The sequence below is a fragment of the Grus americana genome, chromosome Z, assembly GCF_028858705.1.
Source record: "Grus americana isolate bGruAme1 chromosome Z, bGruAme1.mat, whole genome shotgun sequence".
Lineage (NCBI taxonomy): Eukaryota > Metazoa > Chordata > Aves > Gruiformes > Gruidae > Grus > Grus americana.
In genome coordinates this window covers 67,058,556-67,081,810 of record NC_072891.1, presented here as the reverse complement: position 1 = coordinate 67,081,810, position 23,255 = coordinate 67,058,556, and the positions used below count along the sequence as shown (strand labels likewise).

The following is a 23,255-nucleotide window of genomic DNA, read 5'->3' as shown; positions in this document are numbered from 1 at the left end:
AACATACCCTCCACATGACCTGAATGGTTCCTGAAGAAGCAGATAGGCTCTGTGGTTACACCAAACACACACTGATACTCACAAAAACATACCCACAGTATTGGCTTAAAGTGCTAGCTATAAGAACAAACCATGAAGTTGTCTTATTTATTTGGATAAGAAGCATCATGTCAACTTCGCACCTGGTATGAATGGGACTCAACCTTCAGGCCCGTGTGTCTGATTATAAAGCAAGTAACAGCTCACGGTGCCTTTCAGCCCTGATCTGGATGACCTATTGTATTACAATATAAATTTTGTTGCCAAAAATAGCCTTCTGAGACAAACATACTGATGGTCTGGTGTCCTATACACCCAACATCTCAGCACAGGATCAATAAAATTATTTTCTGTATCTCCAGAGGTGAAAAACAAAACAAACCAAACAAATCCCCCTCACTTATGCTAAGCTATTAAGCAAATAGAAAAATGTTGAAGTCTTACTATTACCACTTAATTCTACAAAACATTTATTAGCTTGATTGCCCGTTCAACTCAAAACCCAGTGATTTAATTCTGCTTCCCTATTTACATTTGTATTTGTAAAACAACACTTATGATAGTCATAGCAAATCATAGATCTCTGACAACAATTTTCACAGATTTTTTTTCATAATACAGTTAAAGCTGAGCAATGTACAATTACTGTACAAATAGTATTAGGCTGTGTACTGTTCTGCTAGACTCCATCTGCCCCACTAAACCCACTCTAAATTTTGATGCCATATTGTCAACACAGTTATGTCTCAGTAACTGCATCAAAACTTTTTTGGTCCAACACTCATTAACACTACACTTCCATAATCATCTACTTTCTATGTACATTGTTCGAACAGAACTTTTTATAGTAATACATAAATTGTTTAAAATGCTGTCAAACCATTACAAGTATTTCACTTGAAAAAAAAAAAGTACTGGACTACAAAGTAGTGGGTGTCACTTTTCCAGAAGCATTATTAATGGGGACTATTTTAGTCTTCAGTGATGGGGAACGGCAGGCTGTAGTGTTTCTTCAAGTTAAGAATAGAAAATAACTGTACTTGCAAGAATTCAATTACTTTGCATTAAAGCCACCATGGGGTTACTGTACATTTATACATCAGAAAGTCAGTAAATTATTTTTCTATAAATTAGTCTCTCAAAGTTCACTTTTTTTTTCTTTCTGTTCTGAATGCCAAACTCCTGACTGCTTCTCCACCACAGAGACTTCATATCTGGATAGCCGACATCTGTAAAAACATTTCTAATGAAAACACTACTAATACAACCCCCTGGAGAAACAAATGAAATGAGATCTAAGTATGCAGCCGCCTTTCTACAGTTGGTCTTGAACAATAGCAGGGCTAGTGCTTCCTATCCAAGACTTGACACAGGTCATGATCATTTAGGCACAGTAGTAGCAAAATAAATAATTGCATAAATATGTAATAACTGGTATAAATACTTCAGTAGCACTTAGAAGATATGATAAAGGACTTCCGTCTTTAGTTGTGCATTAAGGTTTATCTCGGTGAATGGAAGGGAGAAGCATTTAAACTGCAGTGAAGGGGAACTATGGATTGAATACTTGAAAGCTCAGTGCCAGACATAACATTGCTTCTCTTCAGCAACAGCAGTTTTGAAAGTGTATCAGCGTTAAAAGTGCTGGATAACTGCTAAAGTATTATGGTTATAGCTTCACCCCAAAAAACAATAGAGTAGAAAGATCGATAATGTAACTATATATTTAAATAATCCCAATACAAAGCAAAACAGTACTGTCTTATTTTTAAAATAGTCTTATTTTTGTCATAATGCATTCCACTGCTTACGATTTTAGAGACAATTTTTCTGATAAACAATCTAACAATTAACAGGGGAAAGAAGGTCCATTTCTTTGTAACGGTTCTCAAAATCTTAGCTAACGCTCCATGTCAAGGTGTATAAACATATTACATCCAGATTTGCTACCTTCCTAAACAATTTGAGGCAACTCTTTGGTAGTCAAGATCGCTAATAGCAAGTCCCCCACCACCGCAATAATAATTAGCACATACAGAGACAGGAGAAGATCCTGTGGCTGAAGATTATCACAAAAAAGAACAGTGTTTCTAAACACCCTCATTTTTAGATGGGCTAATGCTTTCATTTAAAAGACTGGATTGTACAAATACAGGATATAATCTAAGCTTCCTAATTCAAAGCCAAATGCAATTTCTGGGCCTGAATCATAAGGCAGATGAAAGCTGGAATTCATGTGGCCATAGAATAGCCCCCACCTCTAGTCCCTGCCACCACTTACTAATTTATATGGGCATTTGGGTTCACAGAAACATATTGGTAAGAGTACTTGTTTTTTTAAATAATTCCATCAACTTCCCTGGTGAAATCTGAGTGCACTAAAAATCAATAGCACAGCTTCGCCAGAATGGCAGGAGGGCCTAGCTGTTGCTCCTCTTCCCACCCCCTTCTCTACGGTGTACAGAACCAGGACTGAACCCCTAAACATGGGTTTAATTTCCAGCAGTCTTTTTATGCTGGGTGAGTTAAAATAAGCTTGTTATCTCATGCATCTGTTTCAAATGGCATGTCTTTTGCCATGAAGAGATATTAAGATAAAAAATTTAAGAGATTTTTGATTAAAAAAATGGTATTTGGTCTTTCCACTGAATAGCTACAACCTTTAAGATGGTTTTGAGGCAATAAAAAGGCAAATGGAACCCAACAAAAACATTTTTTAATAAGAGTAATATTGAGTTAGTATCTGCTCTTAAAAAAAAAATCTATATTTGTTGTAGATATCTAGAGTACTTCAGACTGAAGCACACAGACAAATTGTGCTGGAAAAAACTAAAATTGAAATATTAAAGTATCATTCATTTTCTCATTCTAATACAATGAACACAAAGGGTTATGACTATATAACAAAACAAAAATGCTAAATAAGTTTTTTTAATAATCATGAAATTCATGCTTCTCACCTTGTAAAGTAGTGATCAAATAATAAAATGGACCTGATTAGCTTATCATGCTTATTTTTTTTTTTTAAAAAGTGTTCTACTTGTTTTACTCAATACTTTGATTTACTAGAAAGACGACTCACCCAAGTAGGTTTTTTTTTAAACCCCACAGTAACATGACTGTCACTTTCTTTAGAAGCCATGGAAGAGATTCAATTAGAAATTAAAAAGTGAAATTAACTTTCAAAGTGAACTTGTCAATTTTATGCATTCAAGTACTAAAGACTGCCATATTACCAGAAATAGTAAACAACTTTTTTTGTTAAAATATATAGTCAAAAAGTAAACACAAAATCCTTAATATTTACTTAAAATTTTATTTATTAAAGTAACATATCTGAAAAGTCATAGAATACCAGTTCAAAAAAAATCCATCAGTTCACTAAATTTTTGTACCACATTCTTTATGATCTTTAAGTCTAAGGCACCCTCCAGTGTTTGAAGAAGAAACTACTCTTCTAGCAAGTGAGCACGCATGTGAAGAAAAACTGCATGAGCAAGTCTTCCTGTCAAGACAGAAGCTCCCTGATTCACTTACAATAATTGTATATGATCATGCATCAATGACATGACAAAGCCATGATGTTAAAAAAATTGTAAAATTACTTTTAATGGATTTTTATTGGATTTATGAAGGTGTTATCTGCTTTGCTAATGAAGAGGGATCTCTTTAAGCACACTAATTTGAAAAATATAGTAGAGCGTGCAAAGTATTATGAAAGCATTTCTTACAAAGTCTGGTATTGATAAGTGACAATTCCTCACAGAATATGATCTCTGTTTATACAGCTTGTTTAAAACTTTTCTAAGCAGCCTAAACTAATAGTAGGAAAAACAATGCACTTAGAGGCAAAGCCAGATACAATATAATATAAAAAAATTATAATTAATACCATACAAAACAGGAAGGCCACATGTATACAGCCATATCCATGGCAACTCACTGATTTTATTAAAAAAAAGGAAACATTTGTGCCTACAGGACAGTCAAAAATGCCTAAAGGCCTATTGAAAGGACAGCGATGTACATTGATGTTAGCAGCTAGATCCAGACATGAATGATTTTAAGATTACTGAAATAGAATGAAGGCTGGAAACCAAAACTTTTTCAGCTGTCATTATGCATAAACTGACATTTGTTGTGGATTTGTCTTCTGGCATTTAACACCTTGAGACTTGCACCTTGTTCATACCTCCACCAACAAAACCTTACATACAATTTAAGTGGTAATGAGATAACATGCTTTGAAATATATGTTAAGTAACTGCAAAATGTTTAGGTCTTGATTAAGGAAAAGATCTTTACTTAGCAAAGCTCTTGTTTTATGTATACATTCAGAATTTAAAGTGTGTAATTTCACTGAATTAGTGCTTCAAGTATCTTTCCTATTTGGGGATGGATGTATGAATGCATGTATATTTCTGAACTATGTCTCTGCCCTCCTGTGTTCACCCTTAGAGGCCTTATGTGCAAAACTGCTACAGGAACAACGGGATTTTCATCCTGTACAGTCAGGCTAATTACTTAATTGATTCAGTTTCATAAGGTTTGAGAGTTCTCCAACGCCCACTCAAAATCTTGTCTCTTATTTACTACAGAACTTAGTTAACTCCAGTTTGAAAAGCAAAAATTGATTACCTTGTGATTTAGTAAAAGAGTGACATTTGGTCAGTGCTGACCTTCAGAATTAGAGTTCTGTCAGGGAAAATTGCTGATGTCACTTTTCCCTACCATAACTAAAGACATCTTTTTTAAAAATAGAAATTATGGTAATAATGACCAAAGAATCTTAGAATGAATATTAAAAATATTACAAATAAACCTAGCCAGAGTGATGCAAAAAGAGGTAGTAAACATTTCAGAAGATAAATATATTTACATATATATACATGAGTATAAAAACATTAAAAATGGCTATCACATCCATAAAACTTAGAACTGTGCTTAACCTCACATTCCAAATATTTACACTGATTTCAAGAGCTAACAATAGGGTGCGAAATTAAGCATGACCTTAACATATTTTGCAAAGTAGTACAGGTTTATAAAAATCACTCACTGTTCAAATTTTGGCTCTTTTAAACAAGTGTTTTCATTTAGTGATGTTCCTTTTTGCAATAGCTTCTCTGATTTGACGATCAAGTTCACTTACAATATGGTCTTCATGATTATATACACCTGTTCTCAACAGGGTATCCCTCTCTTCTATCAGACGAGAGAGATAATCATCCATGTTCTCATTTAATTTTCTAGAATGAAGACTATCCACTCTACCAGAAGAATTATCTCTAACATCTTGCAACTGCTTTCTTTCTTCTTCTTGTTGCTTTAGCCTGATGTTGATAAAATGGAAAGAATCAGAGGATAAGCCATATTAAAAACTGGTCTGATTATTTTCATATTAAGTCTTTAAGTTATTTATCTACTGAAGTAGTTAGCAAAATAAAGAAATCTATAAAAGGCAGCAAATTATCCTCTCTCTATGGAAAATAACTATAAGTAAAAGAAATGTTAATATAATACTTAAATTCTAACAATACCTTTTCTATATGCAAATGTAACTATAACACTTGCTACCAAGGCTCCTATTTTGATAATGCAAACAGCACTCAAATTAAAAGGGTTCAACATACAGAACTACTGCAGTTAGTTTTTGGAGGACATTAGATAGATTTAAAATTTTAATGTATTCAAAATATGAACAGAACATGCCTCTATTTTCTTAATGTAGCAGTTATCCTTGAAACTGAAGGTTTAAAACAGAAAAAAGCCTGGTGCTGTACAACTATGACCATAGTAGGTACCCAACAGGGTACAGTGGCCTTAAACATAGATTTTATATATGGCAGTACTGTTGTATTTTATAAATGTGCAATTTTTACCTAAAGTTCTTTCACTGGACTGAGAGCCAATTATAATCTTGATTTAAATGAACCTTCTATTTTGAGGCAGATGGCAAGAAAAGAGAGGGGAGGGAAAAAGTAAGAGGAATCTTATGAATGCTTTTATACCTGTTAAGTTCATTTCTGATATCCTCCAGCTCCTGTCGGTCTGTTTTCCCCAGCTCTTTTTCTTCTGCTGCCAAATAGCGCAACCTCATGTGCTCCAACTCTTGTTGCTGCTTTTTAAGGTGAGCCATTGCATTTTCTTGTTCACGCTGATGTGGGAAGGGGTAAAGACATAACTCAGCTGACTACGTGATTACATGTAAAAGTGCTAATTATAGTGACATGAGCAAAACTTCAGGAATGAAGTCATGACAATTAAGTCTCCAGAACTATTAGAAATGCAGGAGTTAAACAGAACATATTAGCTTGTTGGTATCTGTAATGCACGAAGACGAGTGACCATCACAATTGCAATAAACCTGTCCAAGTTGCATCAGCTGAAGTCCAGTCACAGATATCCTCCCATTAACAAAATAGCAAAAATGTTACAAACCCTTGTACCAACTCTGGCTTCAGCTGGTAAACATCAGACTTGCACTTGTGGAACCGCTCAAGACACTGAGATTTATTGCTTCACTACATGGTATTTTAAATTATAACTTTTTCTGAGAAATAAAAACCAGAAAAATGCTAAATAGCTGCAGGATGCTTCCATCATCAGCCCCATAGTGCCTAGTGTCAAAGCTTCAAGAACTACTTTTTGAAATTGCAATTTATGGTTAAAAAGTAATTATTGAAAACAAAACTCTGGTGAGGTTTCCTTTTATGTTTGCCAAGCTGTATGCAGAGCCTTAGACAACCTCCTCTATGGATTTAATCCAATTAATCTATCCATTCTAAAAGTCTACTTGGCTCTTTTTTTTTTTTTTTAAGCTCTATATAGACACTGTAACTAGAGTTTGAGTCCACTACCACTCTTGTGACATTAAAGTGTCTTAATGAGAAGTGTGGCCCTTTCTCCACTTGTTTTCCTCCCAGTCATTTTCCATTTGACCTTGTGCGCTAACAGTCAGTCTCACACTCTGAATGAGACAGAAGATGTAAGGTAAAATGGTAGGCAGGAGGTCACACAAACATCCTGGATCTAGATGCATTGTGAAGTGCAAGGTTACCTTTGTAATTTTGACATTACTTTCATTTGAAATATTTGAATGTTAATACAATCAGGTTTATATTTATGATGGGGTAAAAAAAGAATTTGATGTGTGAACTTATTCATTATACAGTAAACCTAATAATATTTGAAAAAGTCCAGTCAGGCAGTTTCCTGAACCTCCGTTCCCAGTATCTTAAGCACTCCTTATGATGATCAGTAAGTGATAAGAAAATCTGAATTTCACAAGGAATTGACATAAACAAAGACTCTAATTGTATTGTGAACAGGCAATACAATAGAGAAGTCCTTGACAATAAATTATAGCATGTATGTAAACCCCAAATAGTTTATTTTTGTACTAAACCCAATACACCAGCCAGGCAAATTACATGTTAGAACTGCAGTGAGACTGGCCAAAAAGCCTGAAGAACAACTTGTTAAAGGGATACATACTAATAATAAAACCAGAAGCAGGAATCCTGCCAAAGAGTCTACAGGTGATAGATGATTGAAGTATAAAAAAGAACTCAGGGAAGATAAGGTCATAGTCTGTCCTTCCCCAACAAGAGTTCATTGCAGAAGAACATTTCCACGTGAGAAGCACCTTTTTTATGCAGGACAGGTTTGAAGAACAGTCTCAGACTGAAGTAGAATAGGTTTTAGAAGAGGAATCTGCAAATACATATAGCAAATATTAACAAGTCACTACAGCCAGCTGATATTTATCCAAGTTTTCAAGAGTTCTAAGGAAATTCAAACACAAAGTCATAAGACTAACTGGAGGTGTAATTTGTCACTAAAATTGGTGTTGACACCATAGGAATAAATATTTTCCCATTTTTTATTTTATTCTTTCTTTAAACAGAGGCCTTAGGAATATCCAGGAACTACTAGCAGGACTTAAGTCCACAGTGGCCAAATTGGTTGAAACCATAACAAAACCCAAAACTAACAGGATGTATGGGTACACCAGGAAGAATGAATCCAGCTTTTGTAGAAAAGTCACACTTCCAACTAGTCTTAAAAAACCCAGAACCAACCAAACAACAAGAACACCACACCAAAGAAACCACTTACAACTAAACACAAAACTAAGCTGTCATAGAGAAAGCCCTCTCAGGGTTTAGAAGACCAGAGAAACAATAGCAACTGATTGTTTCCACAATAGCAATAAAGTAACACTGGACTCCACAACAATCTACTCTGGTTTCCTCATTTTTCAGTGTATCAGTCTGGAACAAACAGTTTGCTGCCGATACAAAATTATTCAGTGGGGAAAAAGTGGATGTGAAAGAGTGGGATATTATGGGGACAAAAAATATGAATTAGTTTGAAAAGGAAACAGATAAATTAAGAATACATTCACTGATGTCTGTTAAACATGACAGCCTGAATGAAACCTCTGGCTCATGATGTGCTTTACTAAATCACTGGGGGCAGCTGGCAGATATTCAAAGACATCCAAGCTGGGTTTCCAGATCTTGTGCATCTACTGCTGGCCTCTGTATGGAAGAGGTAGATATTTCACATCAACTGGCCAGTTTGGTTTTTTCCACTCAATGAAAAGCACTGGCTGAAAGTCGAAACTAGGTACGTTCCAACTAGAGACATGATTCAAGTTATTAAAACAGTGGAAATTAATCACTTAAGCAATACATTAAACATGTTAGGAGCTTCTTAATCACCAAATGTTTTGAATTGAGATAGATATTTGTATTTTAAAAAAAATATTACAGATCAAGTATTACTGTTGAAGTATTTAAAAAAAAGAAGAAACAGAAGGTGGATTCGGTTGTTGGTTTTTTTAAATAAAGTCCCAGCAAATATCACAATGGTATTATCTGGTTTCCAGATATCTGGACATTCAACAGCATCCAGACAGTAAAATCGAATTTCAAGTATACAATGGGCTACAAGGAGGAGTGGAATTATCTGAACTATTTTGATAGTTGGAGTTATCTTGAGTTGTTTGCTTTGCTAAATGCAGGTAGTAAGATGAAATGCTGAGCATAATCTAGTCTCAAATAGGTTGGTATAAAACCAGTACAACTTAAGTTATAGTAAAAGTAAATAAGTGGACAGCAAATCTCATTATCTTAATTACCCAAAATCTAGACGTATGAGGACAGGCTAATATTTACTTCTTTTTGAGACCATCACTATTCTTGGTGGTCTCATTAGATCTCCTAAGTTAAATCCTTTTCAAAATGAAGCAAGTTAAAATATTGCTGTGTTTCAGAAAAAAAAACAAACCACAGTTGAGATGAATACCTTAAGGCAAAACATGAGACCTAAAATTTTTAGTATGTTAAATCTCCTTTGTAAAGTTCTATTTAGCCTCAGGAGAGGAGTGGTTGCCCTGTACATGTAGAACAAGTCTAGAAATTTCTGCTTATCTTGACAGGTAAAGGATCCAGTAAAACAGTCTGCTGACTAGCTACTTTTCTTGATTAGACAAGCCTACAGAAACTTGCTATACATATCCCTGTAGCAGATACAGTACAGCCTGCATATCCAAGTTCTGGTTTTCGAATTAGTCTACTACAACCTGGTTTTCCTTTGACATTATTGAACAGTGGTAAGAGTCTCAGAGGCTATACAATAAATTATATATGAATGCATTTACAAGCAAACTGCTTCATCTGTAGGGAAAAAAACCCCTCATTACTGTGGAGGATGAGGCTGACATCTTCCTCTTAGATGACATCAAAAATCTGAATCTTTTACAGAAAAGAGAACTTCCAACTACCATTATCTCCTTCTCTAACCTTTTTACCTATGCTGATTTGTAAATATGATTAGCTTCAGTCCAATGCATTGCTGCAGATGGCAAGGAAAGGATTAACTCTGGAATAAAAAGATTCTCCATGCTCTGGAGTACTGTTTATTCATGCTCCAATTGTCCCATTCTAAACTAGGACTATGGTCATGGGAAGCTGGGGTATTAATGTAAGTCTGTCAAATTTGTGTATCTCAGTAATTCTATGAGAGATTTTTTTTGAAGGTATGTTGGGTAAACACCATCTGAAAACTAAATACTGGAAAACTAATGCAAAACAAAGGAGCACTTATTACAAGCACAGCAAGACTTTAACACGCCTGCAGAAAATGATATCCCTGCCTACTAATGAAACAGGTTATGAGTCACATAATACACACAAATCATCAAGTAGCTGTGACTACACTGAATAGAACTCTCCTAATCGAGTCCTTCAGTTTGTGGAGTATATTACTCAGATCTATAAGGAAAAGATTTTGAAAGTGTTCTTACAGCTGCAGCTTCAGACAAAACGTAACTGTGTGCTTGCTGTAAGAAGCATGTGGAAGTCTAAGTTTCATGACAAGTTGATATGTTACTCTTTGAGGCAGTAAAGTTCAATGATCCAGAGGTTTCTGCTATTCAGCAACAAGCTAACAATGGCAAACTGATAGCAAAAAAGGCATTTAAAAAAAAACCTCAAAGAAAAAGTACACATTAGAAGTACATATACCAAAAGTTAATAGAACAAAGTCTGAAGCTCAATTGAGCTAAGACGACAACAGAATATTCCTAATGCTTTCCTATTGATCAGAAGGGATCTCATTTAATACCTTGGTCCTTTATGCCCTCACTGAACTAGTTAGTTTCAGAACAGTAAGTTTTTTTTTCATCAAGAAAAATCTTTAGTGACATTTAATAAAACCAAGAAAAGGACAGAAGAGAGAATGATGCAAAAGCCAAGGAGAGATGTAGGAAAAGCAAGGCTTTCCTGAAGAATCCTTCACTCAGTTTCTGTTCCTTTTGATGTTTTTCTCTGGGAAAAATGTCTACTAAAAATAAAAAAAATAAAATAAATCAGTGTCACTGCTCAGCATGCTTGTTGCTCAGGGTAATATGCTTAGATTCATAGAGAAGTAAGTTTGAATATAGAGTGTGCTAAATTCTCCTTTTCTCTATAAAGGAGAAAAACTCTTATCAGTACATTTTGTCTCCAAGTTGATTTTGGGTAGGACTTCTTTTCAGATAAATGTGATTAGAAATTTAATTTGATTACTAATATGATTGTGATGTAAACATAACTAATATTTGGCATTTCCTTGTTTGGGAGGGGTGAGGGAAAAGATAAGATTAATCTTAGTGCTGTAACAGTGAAAGTCAAGAATTTCTGTAGCATGCCATGACCCTGAATGGTGACATTTAAGCACAGTAATATTAAATTAAAAAAAATTAAAATCAGTATTTTCTGTGGCAAGATTTTGCTAGCATTCAGGGTAAGACAGTCCGACTTGGAAAAAAAAGACATGAAAATAAGCGAGAAGGGATTTTGCAGATTTATGATGGATCCTGTGTGTAATTTAAGTTACAAACTTTGTACTCTGTGATTTTCAAATGTCTTTCCCAACATCAGTCTTTGACTCCTTTAAAAGTCTGTCATAACAATTTGTAGAGTGCATAAAAGCAAACTTGCTCTATGTATACCATTCATAGTAAAGCAACAGAAACCTATTTCCCAATAATCCATCAATACAAGAAGATGGCAAAGGACTTATCAAACAACTGTTGTAAAAAGTGAGGCAAGCTGATTTTGAATTAATTTACATATAATTTTGTTACGATATGTTGACGGACTTTAAAAAGACTGTCTTTTGTTACAATGAGAAAGAAGGAAGGATTTCTTATTTGTCAGTGATGAAATTGGTGCCACTTTATCAGAGATATTCAGGTATTAAATCCACTTTTTCCATCACAGTTTAAGAATCTACTGGGCAACAAGCACGCTCTTTTTTTTCTCTAAACCACAGAAGGAACCGAACTCTACTGTATAGTAGTGCTTGCAAAGTAGCTGAGTTTACTGTAAGATCTTCCAAAATCAAAAAAACAATATTAATAAAACACTTCTGCACACAGTACTAATAAAGCAAAGCCCAGCATTTCTAAACCCACTTGTAACAGCTTCATTTCACTCCACATATATTTAAAAGCTAAGTTATAATTGAATACAAAGTATTTTAAGTGTACCTCAGCGCACACAAGTTTATACATATATACTCATATGCTTAAAATTCTCAGTCAAGGCTTTCTGACATACTTTGCATTTCCAGAGACAATATGCTCCTATAATATATCCTGAAATAAGGAACATATCCGATTTATTCCCAACTGCTTATTGCAGCCAGTCAGGCTGTTTTAAGCCTTAGTAAGAACTATCAGAATTTCAAATTTTAAGCTTTTAGAATTTTGCATTTTTAAATTTCAGGTAAGGGAACACTCTGGAATCATCAGCTGCTGGACTAAAGGCAGCTTTGTGGATAGAAGATAAGACCCACTAGAAACTCAGAACACTTGGAAACTTTACTCTTCCATCACATAATCATCATCAGCTGCTATCCCACAGCAAGATAGACACAGATGAACCAAGAGTATAATGTGCAAATTACTCTTAATGTTTTGTAATACACTCTTAGTTGGCCCAGGTACCTTCTCCTCTACTACTTTCTCAGCACTGCTATTCCTTTGCTCATTTTCTTTCCTTTTCCCCTCCTTGGTAAAACTTATTACCAATATTCCTTTCTCTTATTAATTTGGTATTTTGTCATCTTCCTCTTACATCTCCATAAACAAAACAAACCCAATCCAAACAAAGACACATACTAGTTATCAGATTGTTTACTTTATGTTTTACTACTTTTCTTCACTAGTTTGCATCTCTAATGTAGTGCTTGAGACATGGAATATTGTTTTAGGAGCTTGCATGGTAGGAACTTCAATAATTTTTTGAAACTGCTGGCACTACAGGAATATCAGCATTAAATAAAAATTAACCAGTAATAAAAACACCTCAAAATTTCAATTATAATCAGACCATAAAAGAATCCCTGTATGCTGCCAGGTGCTCTAGTTAAGAGGCTCTTCAATCAAGGAAGCACAATCTTTATTTTGCCATAGCTGCCTATAAATCCAAAAGGGAGATGTAAACATACATACACTAGACTAAACAATGGCTAAATAGCAGCCACTATTCACTCTCCCACTCACACATACCATGCAAGTCTGTGGGAAAAACTTACGATTGAAGCTAAGGAACTCAAGTAAAGTTTTCTGAAAATAACCCAGAGCTGACAAGTCAGTAGGAGGGCCTGGATGGTTTCAAGACACAGTTTTTAACCAAGACTTGGACCTCCAACCGGGGTTTTTTTGTGCCTTTTTTTTTTTTTAAACAAAGATTTACATCCCATCCTTGGCTAAATTGCTTATAAATTAATCAAATTCATTACTGAGTGGATAAGCAAGACACTGGACAAGATAGAGTGAATGTCAGCCAGCCAACACAGACTACGTTGTTTTAAACAAACACATCCGTGCTGCTTTTAATGTGTTTATGCCCGATAGAGCTGTTAAAAGATTTTAATATTATTTCTCCCAGAACACTGAATAATGTATCCATGCACATTTTGAGATTTTGGATTTCTAGATTATAAAAGAGATTATCAACTGCTGAAAACAGTATTTCTGCGAGTTTTTTGTTCTGATACATTGTTTCTTGCACTCTGGTACTGAATTTAGAATCTAAGATCACTTTGTGCATGAATACAATTTTGTGTAAATAGTTTGATTGCTCTCAGAAATAATGCTGACATGCATAAAAACTATGGAAATCTCATTTGTGTAGCACTGAGATCTCCCAATCAGCAAACTTTGAAAGACAGTTTTTGAAACCTCTGGAAATGATGAAATCAACCTGGGTGCAGAGATACATAGCGAACTTGTTGACATTTTTGTCTTCCTAAAGCTGAACAGGGGTATAATAAATGAAATATTAATAGCGACTTGCAGTGAGTAACAAAAAGGGAAGAAAAGTAAGCTGGGTGAAGTCCATTTTTATGCAGTTTTACAAACTGTGTTTAAATTCAACTAACTTCTGTGTTTTATTAAGAACAGGTAAGCATGATGTATGTGTCCTCACATACTTTTTTTGTTACCACTGTCACTGTGTTTAGCATTCAAAATCCTAGACATTGAGAAATTTAGAGCATTTTCTATTAACAGTCCCATACCTTTTTAAGTTGTATAGTGCATATCTCATTCTGCAAAATATAAAACCATCACAGAAGTGTGCTAAGAACTAGTTCCAAAGTAAAAGGAAACTTTTTAATTAAGGAAACATTGACTTTTATGGTTGCAAATCAGAAGAGCATTTTACTAAATGCTTAGCCTGTAGATTATGCTTCTTTAATTCACAAATTGACTGTACTAGGTCACCTTTGAGTAATGGAAATCTCTGTTTAAACATTTTTTTGGCAATGGGCACAAAGCATTAGATCTCATTTCCAAGACTTACCAGCTGGGTTTTGTCATTAACATTTATTAACAATCTAAGATATGGCTTTCAGCATCTAATCCTCACTACACAAATGTTTTGTATAGTCCTCTAGAGAGCTTTGGTGTGACAAATTACTGGCACAGATTACAGCCCTGTGGCTATTCACCAGAGGCAATGCAAAATTAACATGGTACTAATCCAATTTAAACAAGAAATTGGTCAAACTATGCACAATTGCACAAATCATCTGAACTAAAGCAAATCTAGAATTCCTGGAGTGACAGTTTCCACATTTATATTTAAAACACAGTAAATGATTTTTGATCAGCTCTGCTTCAACTTTTATTTGGCTCTTTAAAGTCACTTAAATCCTTTATCAGTAGACTGTAAGATGAAGCACAGGAGTATAAAAACCACAAGAAACTACTTTGAAAGGGTTTGTTCTGTAGTATAAAAGTTTTAGGTATTCACTGTACATGCCAATTTATTTTATGGTTCAGACTTTCAGCAAGAGGGTCACCTGAAACCATCTACACATTACTAAATTCAGATCATCAGGTCTACAGTGATGAAATTTAATAATAAAAACCTGATAGTGATAGACACTAGTGTTAATCTGGCAAGCAACAATCTTCTCTTTTATTCTACAGGAATTTTTAAATATGGCAGTAAGAAAAAATAGCCTGGACATTTCATGGCTGCTGAAGTAATCTTAATCAGAGAGATAAGATTTATATTCTTCCTTCTATCATCTTGTCAAACATACCTGTTTCAGAAATTAGAGATGAGAACTCACGATTCCTTTTACTATTAGGCAAAAAAAGGACCAACTTGAAGACAACAAATAGAGATGAATTTTTAATTATTGATAGTGATTATATAGCACATTCACTCTCTTCAAAGAGAAATATAGATTAAAAAAGGTGATTATCAATCAGGAGAGGGTGGTCTTAGCTTCTTACTCACCAAAAACTGAATACTGTAGCAGGAGGAATGAAGTAGGTTGGACAGATAATTAGTTGTTTAACATAAATAAGTAGGTTTTAATTAGAATAAATTACTTAGGAATGTAATAGAGTATGATTTGTGCTGTTTACTTAGATTTACTTAGCATGAGTGGCTACATTTGCTGAAGCCTTTAGGCTGCAATTGAGGTATTTTTCTCAGTAATTTTCCTAGCAGCTAGTGCAGTGCTTTGTTTAGTTTTTTAGTATCAGAAAGTATTTTGGTATCACACTAATGTCTCAGTAGTGTTTTTCCAAGTCTGGGACTCTTCAGTTCTCTGCGTTCCACCAGTGAGAGCAGGTACGCAAGGAGTGTAAACCAGAAGATAAGGAGGCTCCAACCTTTGGGGAAAACTGCGGAAACTGGAAGTCAACAAGACAAAAGCCTGCCTGCCTGGACACAGAAGAATAATCCCATTAGATGTTAGAAGACCCCAGATCAAAAACCACCATTGGACTAAAGGACGCGTGGACAGCACGTGAAGGGCGGGTGTATGGGTCCCAAGGGTGTAATTGCGCAGGGATTTCTTTGTTCAGGTTCCCTTTCTTTGGAGGCACCCAGCCCAGGCTGATCCTGCTGCTCCACCGTTCAGTTGCATTAATTCTTTTATAAAATCTGGCACCTGAAATTCTACTGCGGGAAACCTAGGGTTGAGCCTGAAGAAGGAGGAAGCATGCCCAAGAGTGTGTGTGTTTTGTGCATGTGTGCGACACCATGAATGGTGTGTGAATGCTCGGGCAGCAGCTACTCCTTTAACAGTAGGAACTATAATCCTTCAAAAAAACCAAACCACCACCATTTTTCCTCAAGCAGGAAGTAGGTGTGAACACAGGTAATAAAAACCTTTTACTAAACTTGAATTCTGAAGCTTTATGTCTGTGTCAGGGTTTGTTCAACAACAGAGATTAATGATTTACTAATCTGTTTGTCAAGGCCAATGGAAATGCTTGCCACTCTTAAGCATACTGTTTAGCTAATGTTTACTGTAATTCATGAAAGACAGGCAATGAAAAAAAAAAAGGCCTATGGATTCAGCGAGGTTGAAGCTGCTACTCCTGTAAGTTTGAACAGAGTTTTTTCAAGTCATATATGTGTCTATGTATACATATACATACACACATGCACTCTGTTAAAACACAGCAGTAAAAAAGCATGCAACATTAGCATGAGATTAGGATTTTCAAAAGCAGCAGAAAAAGATTTCACTTCCAGTTTAACTTTGCTGTAAGTTTACTTAATTTCACAGCATTCAGCAAACTTTAAATTATTGTTTCTAAAAGCTAAGATTTGTTTCTTATCTTTAGTCTTCATTCATTTTACAATTAAAATACAGAACAGTTAGGCCTGTTACTGGCCAAGATGGTTAAGATGGGAACAAAATATTTTCTCTGGAAGTGCTAACTAAGCATTACTGGGAATGAGATTAATGAAACTTTCATTTTTTGAATCATGTCGTCTTTTAGCTACGTCAACCTTCTTTGAACTCAGGAAAGACAAAGGCTCAAGTCTGCAATGTCAAACTCGAATCAGGTTTGCTCTTCTCATTTTTGGAAAAGAGTGTAGCTCAGAACTTTAATTTTTTAAAGACAAACACTAATAAAATGAAAGCTGCCAGTAGTTAACAGATAATTATAAGCAGCTTCCAACGCTACATTAACTTGTTTGTCTCATATGACAAAAGAAAACCTGCATACCTGTTTTAACCTTGCAAGTTCTTTCAAAGCCCTTGTCCATTGTTGTTTGTAGTGGAGCTTTGACTTGGTAGCTGATTCCAACTTTCTTTCAAGTTCAACCTAAAAGCAATTAAAATCATATCAGCTGAAGCAATAACAGCAGTAACAATCACTGAAAGATGTATATATACAAAGGGTCTGGTTTAAGAAAAGTGTTTATGTAGTGTAACATACAACATCATCTAAAGCTGTTACATAATATAACATAAATATTATGGCACATGAACATTTTCTTGTTTAAAATATAGCCTTATTTTTATTGGATAGCCGTCTATACAAAAAGGAAAAGATTAGTTTTTAGCACTAAATCTGCTGACGTAAGCTTTAAATTTAAGATTCTCAAATTAGCAAACAGCCCCCCTTTTTTTTTCCTCCAAGATTATAAACACTATAACAGAAACATTGATGGATAAATCTTTCCTTTAAAAGGTGTGTAGATTTTCTTCTTTCCTGCAGCTGATGGAAGATATGTGCTACATTCTTTTCACTGAAATAGGTATCTGTTCAAACTATTCTCTAAAATCTATTTATCTAGTGTGAATCTTTAGTCTTACTATCTAAATAAATCTAAAAAAATGTTACATACAAAAAAATTCACTGTATTCTGTGCAAAAACTTTAGTATTAAAAGGCAAATGAAAACAGTTTGAAGCACACAGCAATGTGAAAATTAAGCATTTTTAATTAACTGTGAGACAGTGATATTTTCATTTATTCAGATAAAAATTATTTACCATTAAATTTGTGAAGATCTTAAAGCGCTGATTTTAAATCTAAAATAATAAGTCTAACAAAATATTTAAGCTAAGTGTTTAAAAACTCTGTAGAGACAGAACCATTTTAATCATTTGCTTGCATTTTTAGAAGTTGACTCAAACCACACAATAATTCTAAGCAAAAAATGCCCATATCTGTAGTTTTAATTAAGCAAGATATCCTCTACTGAAGGCACATATGGTTTCTAAGAAATCAACTTATGACAGTGATTCCATTCTACTGATAAGTAACACAATCTCTTTTCAGAAATACTTAATAAAAAACCATGTACATAATGGAATACCACACTAAGTTAATCCTCACGAGAAAGTCTTCATCTTTATTTATTTTGACAAATAGAATGCTCAGAGTCCCCAGCATAAATCATGATGGTAACAATTTAAATATACAATTTAGTTTTTTCCTGCCTTAGTCTCTAACACTACTGTTTTCTCTATAGAAATAAAGCCACTCTTGACATTATTTGTGTCTTAATATTTAAAGTCTGAAAAAAATGTTGGAAAAAGTAAAACAAAATGGACAAATTAACCAGTTTATCATGCAAGATTATGCTATATCTCCCTTACCAGCAAATGGACCATTGTGACAATTTTTGAAGACTAGAAAAATCCAAGATACCTTTTCTAAAGTCACAAGATTTATTTCTGATTGTAGCTGGATTTCTGGTTTTCTGCTTTGCTGTTCTTTGTATTGCTGGAACTCCTTCTCCAAAATTTTATGCTTATTTTCTGCTTCATAAAGCTACATTAAAGATACCAAGATATAATGCAAGTTAACAGAAAAAAAAACATTCACAGACAAAGAATTAGGTTACAGAACTTAAGTTACTCCTTGGTCCCTGGAACAAACATCTTACTATCAATTATGTGATTTAAAACAGGCACTGAAAGCTACACATTCATAATTAATGATTTCTTGATGATGGTATACAGCAATGTTTTAATAGGAAGAATTTTAAAGAGGATCTTTGCTCAGTACTGGAAAGTAAAAACAACACTGTCCCTGTATACAGAAGATGAAGATTTATAAACAATGCTGTTCATATTTCTAAAACAACTTGCAGAAGAAACACAGAAAACAAAACTATTTAGATTTACACACATCTTTTAAAGAAAGCCGACAGTGTTATCTACTATATGAAGTTTTATTACTTACTCAATTTCACTAGCATAACTTGTTTAGAAATGTCTGGAAGAGGAAACAACTAATACTTTGCACAGCCAAATAATGATTTAGAAGCAAGGTTGAAGTAGAAAGTCTTCAGTGACTAATGACTTAATGCTATGTACCTCTGCCCTCACTGTGTACTTCCACAGTTTCGTGAAGATATTATAAAAAGAGAGCTTTGCTTTTCATCTTAAAATGGGTAGTTTGAAAAACAATGCCAATACAGAATTACTCTGCTACAAGAAACCAAGTCAAATGCTTAACAGCTTTTTTAATTATACCATATTAAAAATATTAAGAATTTTTTAAGGTATTTTAAATGAGTAGCTTACATTCTTCTTCTGTTAAATATTATTCAACTATAAATACCTTAATACAACTGATGGAACTGATGCATTCCATCACAGAATATGATCCCAAACGCTGCACTTGTATTTATGTCCAACTAGTTAATGCAAGTATTTCTATGAATTGTATCCAACAATTCAGAATACTGGGTGAAAATGCTTTAGAGAATTAATTTCTGTTTCAAAGCCTACAACTTCTTCTATTAGAACATCAATATTTTAATTCTTTGGATCCCCTAATTGAGTCACCCCTGTTTTCTTCCAAAATTTTGGGTTTTGCATCTATTATTTTTACAGAATTGATGTAAGAAAGCGAAGATGCTTCTAAGGAGCCATACAAAAATGTAGTTCACTGCAGTTACTTTTCACATATAACTGCAATAGCCAACTTTGACAAAAGATATTACTGCTCATCACCTTTCCCTTTTTACCTATTTCTTTTTAAAGCAGACATACAGGCATGATGCCTATGACAAAAAATAGTAACTAATTTCTTTAGTCATGAAAAATGCCAGCTTTCCCTAGAACTTCTACAACACTGTTTAATTTCTTGTTTGGTTCTGAAAACACTTCCAAAAATTGAATTTCTCATGAGACCTCTGGTTGTGGACTGTTAGAGAACTGCAAAAATCAGAGAAATAAAGCACAACTTCCTTATTCAGGAAGAGTGATGTTCTTCAAGGCGGATGCTTCAAGAATCTCCTCTAGTGAATAGTGGGGCTTATCTCCAAATAAGTTAGATATTTAGAGAACTTTACAACTCAGGTGTGAAAATTATGTATTGACGCATCTCCTTAAAAGTTAAGGAATAAGTCAAAGCATATGGTTTAGAACTATTATAATTTTCTTCAGCCATGCTGCCTCTGGCTGAGGGTGCATGTAACTCTTGATGGTATTGCTGGATATACCAAAATTGTGTTTTCTCATTGTCCCATTTCTTATTTTCTTGCCCTCTAAATCCAACCATTGCTACAACAGAATGCTGAGCTAATGGGATCTTTGGTATGATACAGTTTGTCTGTTTTGAATAGGAAAAATAAAGTGATTGAGATAGTATTGCAACTTAGCTAAAAAAACTCAGTGGGAATCAAAAGAATTAATTTTGAAAATGACTGCTAGTTGGTGGCATTTGGCCGCTTAAGCCTGAAGACTACTGTCTATCTTGTCTGGCCTGGTACACTACTGGTAGTGGCCAACAACACATCTATGATACAGAAGTGATCCACTTATCACTTTGAAGTAGATTGTATTCTGCAGTTTGAAACTGCTCATCTCAATTCAATGATTGTTCAGTAGAATTGCCAAGACTAGCATCTTCTAGATCACCAGCATTTTTTGTATGAGCTGTATGTAAAAAGTTCTGCGGTTAACATATGCTGATGTAAAAAGTAGGAGGTTAGTATCAGTATTTAATATTAAACTAAAAACCCAGCAAAGCTTTTCCTAATACAAAAATATGCCTTTGGTTGACAGTTCTTCAATTAGTCAAAGCTATTGTGGGATTATCACTATCACATATCAGAAATGAAAAGCACCAAAGCAAGTAATTCATCTACGTAAAGTACTTTGAAAAACACGTATTACTAAGATTCAATCTACTCAAATTGTCTAATTTTGTAACTGCTCAAAAAAGCTAGCACTAACTTTTAAAATTTTACAGTATTCTTTAACAGTCAAGAAAAAGAGCAAGACTAGCCTTCTCATTAGTGCAAAAGCTAGTTTATAGGACAAAAGAATGTGGTCTAAATTTTCTTGGTTTAATGAAACTGTTACTTTCAGAATAGAAGATCATAGTATCAAGATAATTCCCTCCCCACCCTCACCCAAATAAGGATAATTGAAATAATCTTTTGCAATGGAAGAATAAAGCTAATTGCATAGTCAAGGTACCTAGATATTTTGCTAGATGTTAACTGCTAACAATTTATTAAAGTGCTGAAAGGTATACTGCTGTTCAGGTTCTACATGTAACGTATGCTCGTAATTGCAGTTTGATTTTCAGTGTTGAAAAAAAAATTATAACCGCTGCATTGCAAACTGGCCCTACTACTGAGCAAGTCTGACAGAGATGGATCCCAGCATGTAGCGCACTGAACAGAGATAAAATGTTTATTACAAAGTTGCCAGAAAGCGCTTCCCTCAAAATCATTGCTCAACTTAGTATGCTTATTTTAAAAAATGCTTACTTAAATAAGTAAATGGTTGACACGGAAAATTTAAGTGTACTTACCTGCTGTTGTAAGCGAAGCTTGTCTTCTTCCAGCTGTTTGATTTTTGACCTTTCTAGCTCAACCTGGTGTGCACATTCTTCTCTGGCTCGCCGCACAGAATCCTGTAGCTCCTGCAGATTTCGTTCATGCTCTGCTTGCAACTCCTTCTTTACTCTTTGAAGCTTAAAAGTGAGACATATTTATATTAATCCACAGGTGCAAGATCTTTATTTTAAGAGTCTCTTACAACTGTTACTACTATTCATGACAGAAAAAACCTGTTATCCATTTTAGAAATTAAACAATTGAAAATCCATTGTTATCTATGTGTTTACTATATACTCTTTTATTGGCTTTCAGTTTAACTAATGACCTGCAAATTACTATATTTGGGCTACAAATATACTCTTGCTTGATTATTGTTAAAAAGTAGCTATCTGTATCTCCACTGTGCTTTCTACGTGGGATTGCTAAAGGCAAATTTTCTATCCACCTTTCTACTACAAACTAAAAAGCTAAATATACCCCTTCACTGCAGAAACAGTGAAGTCACAGCTACAGCCAACATGCCTTTAGATCAATAAGACTGCAGTCTTCAAACCGAGCATATTGGGAGAATTTCTCATTGAGCTAAACAGGAAAACAGTCCTTGACATGTTTGAACTTTCTAGAAAGATGTTACTGGCTCAGATAATTGCTAGCTGAATAGAAACCTCTCCAAATGGCCCATTTCTCAAACTGTGCAATTGCTAAATGAACCCTACATAATTTTGTCTAGACGCTTTTGGAATCCACTGATTGTTGTTATCTCTAAACCCTCAGGTCAGAATCTCACTAAGTTTAGAGCAAGTTTTGAGACAAACATGTATGAGATTCAGAATACTTTTACTCGGACTGAAATGCATTTGGCCAAAACTAATCACCAGATATTTTGCAAAGATGACAAAGTCAGATAATATTTACAGCACAAACTGCATCTTCAGGGATATAGAGAGCCTGAGTACAGAACAGGACACAGGCTGAACCTGCCAGTCCCTGTGTTGGGAGCTTTCTTAACTTTGCTCACAAGCACATGAGGGATTGATATGATAAAAAGATTAATCTGAGCAACAGGAGGAAAAAGAGAGTTTGTTGGACTGCTAAAGCACCACAGCAGTTTACCTATATAATTGTGAGTGTGTTCTGAAGTACAAAAATAGGCAGTTTATTTTCTTTCTCTTTTCATATGACTAGCTTCCCTAAGTACTCGCACCCCATTTCCTCATCTTGTGGGTATTCAATGAGATCTAGAAACAGTGGTAGCTACTGGTTTCTCCTGCATCCTATTTGACCCTGTCACTACAAAAAAAATATGAAACAGGAACTCTGTCAAATTGCTGGATAACAAGACCTGGATAATAGCACTTTCTTCCAGCTCTGTCACCTTCTCCTATTTCAATGGTTAATTGAGCAATTACTGTTTGAAGTAAGGCACTCTTGTACATATGTACAATGTTCACCCGACACTACTAAACTTAAAATTGAGATATGCTAATGTTATAGAAACATCTCCACTGGCACTCTAATTCTGTTAATAACAGAAAATTTACAGTTCTATAATTCTAGGAACCTAATCAAAAGTTCATTGGATTTC

General features: G+C 34.5%; 1 protein-coding gene across 3 annotated transcripts in view; it reads right to left on the bottom strand.

Moving 5' to 3' along the window:
• Positions 1 to 3,389: 3,389 nt before the first annotated feature.
• Positions 3,390 to 23,255, bottom strand: part of CEP120 (centrosomal protein 120) — a 39,201-nt gene continuing 19,335 nt past the window's right edge. For 2 of the 3 annotated variants that reach the window (XM_054810229.1, XM_054810230.1), the window contains exons 17-21: positions 21,643 to 21,804; positions 18,517 to 18,639; positions 17,084 to 17,182; positions 6,051 to 6,196; positions 3,390 to 5,372 (exon numbers count right to left, since the gene is read on the bottom strand). In XM_054810229.1, the coding sequence (XP_054666204.1) occupies positions 5,132 to 5,372; positions 6,051 to 6,196; positions 17,084 to 17,182; positions 18,517 to 18,639; positions 21,643 to 21,804 (771 nt within the window). In that variant the 3' untranslated portion in view covers positions 3,390 to 5,131. The other variant, XM_054810231.1, reaches the window with a different exon arrangement.